The sequence below is a fragment of the Poromitra crassiceps genome, assembly GCF_964638095.1.
Source record: "Poromitra crassiceps genome assembly, chromosome: 22".
In the NCBI taxonomy this organism is placed as follows: Eukaryota; Metazoa; Chordata; class Actinopteri; order Beryciformes; family Melamphaidae; genus Poromitra; species Poromitra crassiceps.
In genome coordinates, this window is record NC_139647.1 from 21,541,539 (window position 1) to 21,548,385 (window position 6,847).

General features: G+C 44.2%; 1 protein-coding gene across 1 annotated transcript; it reads left to right on the plus strand.

Annotated features, from left to right (window-relative positions):
- Positions 1 to 221: 221 nt before the first annotated feature.
- Positions 222 to 4,459, plus strand: LOC310796409 (kelch-like protein 24; the record flags this gene model as incomplete). The annotated part of the gene is made up of 2 exons (XM_083658597.1): positions 222 to 323; positions 2,999 to 4,459. 2 exons carry the CDS (start codon positions 222 to 224, stop codon positions 4,457 to 4,459), a joined length of 1,563 nt encoding a protein of 520 aa, XP_083514723.1.
- Between the last annotated feature and the right edge of the window lie 2,388 nt (positions 4,460 to 6,847).

Here is a 6,847-nt window from a genome sequence, read left to right on the forward strand (position 1 = left end):
AGTTGCTGCACTAATAGAGACAGAGTTGACATAGTTCACACTTTCTCACACACACACCCATGTGGAACGACTCACGAGACTGAGGTGGGTTGTTGTTGACTTGAGCACTTTATTTTAGCCTAGCTACAGACACGGAGTTGCTACGCTAATAGAGTTGATGATATAGTTCACAGTTTGTCTCACGTGCATCTTCTTTGAAAACAGAGAGAGATATGGCTGAAATGATTGCAGTCCACACCGCTGCTGCTCATCCAGCTTCTCGGCATCCAGGCAGCGAGGACTACCTGTGTGTGAATGCGAGCCACCCCAACGCCGTGCTACAGGTAGGCAGGACGAACCTCCCGCTCTAAACACGCTCTAATGGGTCTACTATTGGGTCATGTTGGAATAAAAACACTGATTGTATTGTAGCGATGTGGGTTTTGGGGTAAATGTGGGATTGTGTTGTATTACAGGGTTTATGTTGTGTGCTAGATTGCTAGTTTCCTACAGAACATGAACAGCACCAGAGAGACAGGTGGGGTGGTATTCTCTTCGGGGATTGGTGGAGGGGAGGGAAGCCATTTTGGAGGTGTGTGTAAGGAAGAGGGAACGTGAGTCTGCTGAGGGCGTGTGGGTGGATGGAGGCTGGTGGTCATAGCCGATAATGGAATAAACGCACAGAATTGCAAGCCAAGTATTCGCCTCCTCTCCTCCTTCATTAACGGTCCCGGGAGCGGATCGTTACAGTATCGACAAATATGCACCATTACTACTACAAAATGAAAAAATATATTTGGAAAAAGACCGAAATAATAAGTTAAATCAAGCTCTGTAGAGGAGCAAATTCAGCGTTTCAGCCCGCCTGAAAAAAAAACGGCACAACAAAAAATCGTCACTCCTCGCCTTTAAAGTCGAGCTGAACCCAAAAATGACTTTTCTTTTCTTTTAGTTCAAATACCTGGGTATGCAGCGGTGCACCTATTTAATAATGTATGCAAAGAAAATCACAACAATCTAATTTCTTTCGTTTTTCACACTTTTTCACATCAAAAGTTCATTTTTCAAGATTTCATTGATAACAGTAATTTGCTGACGTCACCCAGTACTATCAAATTTCTACCCCATTTCAACCAATCATATCGCGACATGCAGCTGTCAATCAAATCTTCATTTCAGGATAATTTTCTCTTCCAAAAGAAAGAGAAAATTGCGCCTAGTGCCTGTCATCTGGCAGAATTCCTATCCCATAAACTAACTACTAACTTGGCCAATTGTTAGAAACATGAACAAAAAACAAAAACTATAATCTCTAAGAATGCAAAGAAATGTAACTGGCTCATTAAAACGCGCATTCCAGGGATATCGTATTTACAGCAGTGATAATGGCGCGCGCATCCGAGAGCTTGGATGTCAGGGGTCGCACTTCGGAGATTCCAGGCCGACGTGCTGCACTCTCCGCTCGGCAACACGAAGGCAGCTGGCTGCCTGCGGCTCGCTGACATCCACTCCTCCCATCAAAAGGCTCTTCCCGGGGGGAGCGCCACAACACACTGAATCCCACTCGATTTGGAGGCGGAACACGCCAGGATTGGCCAAAGCCCAATCCAGTCCCCAGAATTGTCAAATAAAATCATCGACATGATACTATGACCCGCCTCTCAACCTGTCATCTTAGACAAACTATGTTTTCAGTCTGAAACGGACTCATATGCACGTGACGAACGGGTTCAGTTCGACTTTAACACGTTCACTGCCAATGACGTGTTTTTACGTCAAACAAAATCCAACGGTTGACTGCCAATGACGTGTTTTTACGTCAATTTTTCTTTTTTTTGACGGTGGGACGTTGATCTAACCCTTTTACGTCTCCTATACCAATATTGGAGGTATTGAATGTGTATAATCTATTTTACCGACCCACTGAGTGGCGACATGTCTCTCCAGAGTAGAAAGAGGCGAGCCAAAACTGGAGGGAAAAGCGCGAGGAAGCCGTTCTCATACTGTAAAATGGATGGCAAAAACGCTTTCACTTTCGCGCTGACGCACAGCGGTGGCAACGGTGGGGGGTTCCAAGAATAGACTGGATGCACACTTTGAAACACGCACCATAAATAAGCCCAGAATCGCAAGAGCTTCATCAGAGCTCTCAACCGAAACGCCAAGAAACGAGCGAAACCCATCCAGCGAGCCCCATCCAGACTGCCAGGCAGCAGCCAGGCAGCAGCAACTCGTTTGTCACAGACCCGCTGCAGAGCCAAGGAGGGCGGAGGAGAACGCCCACGGAGGGAGGAGTTGGAAGCAGAGGGGGGTTTCCTGCTGTTATGGAGGAAATTACTGTTCAAAACTATTGTTTAGATGTCTGACGTCTTACTGATGCCAAAAATGAATGGTTAAAGTGACTGTTCTATCGAATTTCACAAAAAGCCGTTTATCTCAGAATAAATTTTCAGACGCTGAAACCATGCTGTATTCAACTGCTAATGCTTACATAACTACTAACTCTACAAACTAACTCTTTTAGACAGAGAAAGCACACATTCTATTAGTTCTTTTGAGATATTGTGTGTTCACAAAATCCTAACAGAAACGAATCCTCGGCTCTTGAAAGATGAGCCAAAATCCTCAAAAAAAAACCTTGGCAGAAGCTAACTACAGTATTGAAAAACGGCTGGCAGTGAATGTGTTAAGAGTGGATTCCCAACTGGATTTTTTGATTTGTCCTTTGGTCTGTCACTTAAATTATAGCCAACCCCTGTGTACACGGTGAATGTTTCCTTGTGATTGGTTTGAGTTATACTGACGTAAATCGCGTAATTTCCCTTCATTCGCTTCGCTACTCGATTCAACTTTGAGGAAACATTTATGTAAACACATGAAATTGTCCGCCAACTTGTCCTCTAGAACGATGTGAAGTCAGTTTTTAATTTTCGTGAGTTTGAAAAGTCTTGTCGAAATGTGCAGTGCGCCGTGTAAAAACCACCCCCTGTTTCTTTCTGCTTTGTCTTGGTGATTACAGGGCCTGAACAGCCTGCGGCTCAACAACGCTCTCTGTGATGTCACCCTGTGCTGTGGGGGGCAGGAGTTCCCCTGCCACCGCGCTGTACTGGCCTCATGTAGCTCTTACTTCCAGGCAATGTTTTCCGCGGGCTTCAGAGAGTCCAGACAGGAACGGGTTCCCATCAGTGGAGTTGAACCTCAGATGATTGGCTTGCTGGTGAGCTATGCATACACATCACAGGTGGTCATCTCCAAAGCAAACGTGCAGGCCCTGCTAGCAGCGGCTAACCTGCTGGACTTTATGGTGGTTCGAGAGGCCTGCTGTCGGTTCATGGAGCATCAGATCTATGTAATGAACTGTGTGGGGATCCACTTCTTTGCCAAGGCCCACTCCTGTAAGGAGCTGGAGAAACGCAGCATGGACTACATCCTCCAGAACTTCAGCACTGTTTCCCAGCAGGAGGAGTTCCTGTCTCTCTCTGTGGACCAACTGACGGAGATCATTGGTGACGATGTCAACGTGCCCAATGAAGAGCTCTCCTGCCACACGGCGTGGTCCACAGTGATCCTGACAGTGAGCGGGGATCTCGAGCGTAACGTGGATAGCTTTGATCCTGTGACTAATCAATGGAAGCACCTGGGCTGCCTGCCCCTCGATGTAGCCAATCACGGTCTGGTGGCGTCAGGCTCTACTGTGTATTTGGCTGGAGGGCAATCCAACCTTGATGGTTCATTCAGCAGGAAGATGTGGCGCTACGACTCCTGCTTGGACTCATGGTTGGAGCTGGCTCCCATGAATGTAGCTCGCGCATATTGCCACCTGGTGATGCTGAACGGCTATGTGTTTGCGGTGGGCGTGTGCTATGACAATGAAATAGACTCTGTGGAGTGCTACAACCCCATCACCAACTCCTGGCAATTGATAGAGTCTACCAAAATGGCAGACGTCCACCGTTCTTCTGTGGTGTCCCTCGACGGACTGCTCTATCTTGCTGGTGGTTTGCTGGACGGCTTTCAAACAAATCGAGTCCAGGTGTACGACCCTAAAACCGCTGTCTGGGCAGAGGTGGCACCTATGCAGATCGCTCCCTTTGGCGGAGCTGCCTGTACACTCAAAGGAAAGATCTATGTTATAGGTGGGTTTGAGTGCACCACAGGCAACAACTTGAATACGGTGGAGTGTTACAACCCCAAGAGCGATCAGTGGACCATGTGTTGTCCCCTGAAAGAAGATTGGTACTCTGTTGAAGATACTGCTGCTGTGGTGGATGGAATGATCTACATACTGAGCACGTCCTCTGAGGACGATGAGACCATGGTACAGTGGTACAGTGACGAGACGGACACGTGGGAGAGCGTGGGGACACTACCCCCCGATAACACCTGCATGACGTGTAAGTGTGTCTCTGTCCAACTGAAGCACACTCACATCAGCAACACTCACAGTACGTCGTCAGTAGGGTTGCCAACCGTCACTTAATATACGGAATCGCCCCGTAGTTGGAAACTAAAAGACGTGTTCGGTATTGAGCTGATACGTGACGAGGAGAGAGGCGGGGAGGGAGATCATGCTTTTGCAGACATGCTTCTGGAACTGACAAAAGTATCTCCAAAATACAGTATTCAGAATGTATTTGTAGTATACATAATTTACATGATAAATATTAATAATTTGATAAAATAACTGGTTTATATGTACCGGTATCAGATTTGGGGGGGGGGGGGGGGGGAGTTAATTTTTTTTGTAAAAATGTAAAAATGGATTTGCGTGTTTCAAGTTTGTCTGCAGGTCTAAAAGAATTGGCTATTGTTGGGATGTTAAGTTTGCTCACAACCTTTGTGCCTCTTGTTTGGATTTGAATGTCAGGTTTATTCTAATCTAAGCTCATGTGAGATTTCCTTCGTAAAAAGGTTCCTAATGATGATCACTCCAGTTGTGAAGACTCGGAAAACAAATCAGTGAGAATCAGACTTTGAAGGATTTGGTCGTCCAAGGCAGCAGAAACATCTATGCGACCCACCCATGTCAAATATTGAAGCGTTGATTTAAGATATCGAAGGTGCGATTTGACAGCTCAAATTGACATGACTTCTGTATGTCACTGGTTCAGTTCTTTTGTTTCTATGTTCTACAAGGGCTTGTGCATGTGTTAAGTGTCATGTGGGAGAGTTGTGCTGTGTGTGGTGATGAGACCCAACTTTTCTAAAACACAGAGAGGAAATGTTTTGGGTGATGATGGAAAAATGTCTGCGCTTGCAGGACCAGCAGAGGGCAGCAACTTTTTCGGGCTGGGCGGGAGTTGGTCCAGCTGCTGGATATTGTTCAGCTGATCTATAGAGCAAAACTAGAGTCTAGCAACTTCAAAGTTGATCTAGACATTGCTATTAAACATGTCGTTGAAATAAAGACTGCAATATTTCGATGGTTGTGGATGTTTTAATTCTTTTTTTTTTTTTTTAACTGTATTTATTATTTTTTGCACATAAGACAGAACAGTACAAATCGCAGACATACGCACAGGCTTAAAAACATATTAAAACGGACAACACAAACAAAAACACGTGACAAAAAACAAAACTACAACACATAATTGGATGCACAATAAAATAAAAAAATACTATGTGTTCCTCCTTGACACCAGTATTCAAAGGAGACCTTCTCCACTCCTTCCCGACACATTCATACTCCTGAAATGATCTACAAAAGGTTGCCAAATCTTATCAAACTTGTGTTCCTGCTTCCTCAGAGAGAACTTTATTTTTTCCAGTTCCAAATGCTTCATTACATCATTCATTAGGTTTAAATGGGTTGGTGCAGATTTCTGTTTCCAGTTCAGTAAGATGAGCCTCCGTACCAGTATACAGACAAATGATACCATATAATGTTGGTCACCACTAATTTTTTCAGGATCAATAATTCCCAGAACTGCCGTTAAAGGGTCTAACTCAATAGGTCTGTGCAGAATGTTTGAAAATGTTTGAAATATGCTATTCCAGTAGTTCGATAACCCTGGGCAGATCCAGAACATATGAGCTAAAGATGCTGGAGCAAGCCCACAACGATCACATGAAGGGTCAATATCTGGGAATATCTTACTAAGCTTTTGTTTAGACCAATGTAACCTATGAATTATCTTGAATTGTATAAGACCATGTCTTAAACATACTGAGGAAGCATGAACCTGTTCTAAAGCAATCTGCCACTGCCACTCCTCAATTTCCCCACCCAAATCATCCTGCCACGCCACTCTCAGGTGTTTTACAGTTGCTGTACATGTCAACTCATACAAAATCCCATATATATAAGATATGCCTCCTTTGTAATGTGGATTCCTCAACAGAATAGTTTCCATTGACGACTGATCTGGAGAATTAGGAAAGGATGCATCATTTTTTTTAACAAAGTCCCGAACCTGTAGATATTTAAAAAAAAATGTGTCCGTGGTAAATCGTATTTGTTTTGCACCTGTTCAAATGATGGAAATACATTTTTAACATATCATTAAAAGTATGAATTCCTTTTCCAAACCAATCCTCAAAAGTTGTATTGTTAGATGACGGTGCAAAGGAGTGATTCTTCGTGAGAGGACCTTGAAGAGAGGCAGTCTGCCATCCATAAAATCTCCTGATCTGAGACCAAATCTTAAGTGTGTGAGACTCTACTGGATTATCTAATGTTTTAGGATATGTAGAGGGTAATGCTGAAAAAAGCAAAGCAGAAAGAGAGGTAGGATAACAAGAAATTTCTTCAATGGCTAACCAGAGTGGAGGTTTCTCTTGTAACCAGAAGGCCATCATCCTTATATTACTCGCCCAGTAATAAAGCTGAAAATGTGGCAAACCCATTTCCACCTGTTGTTTTTGTGCC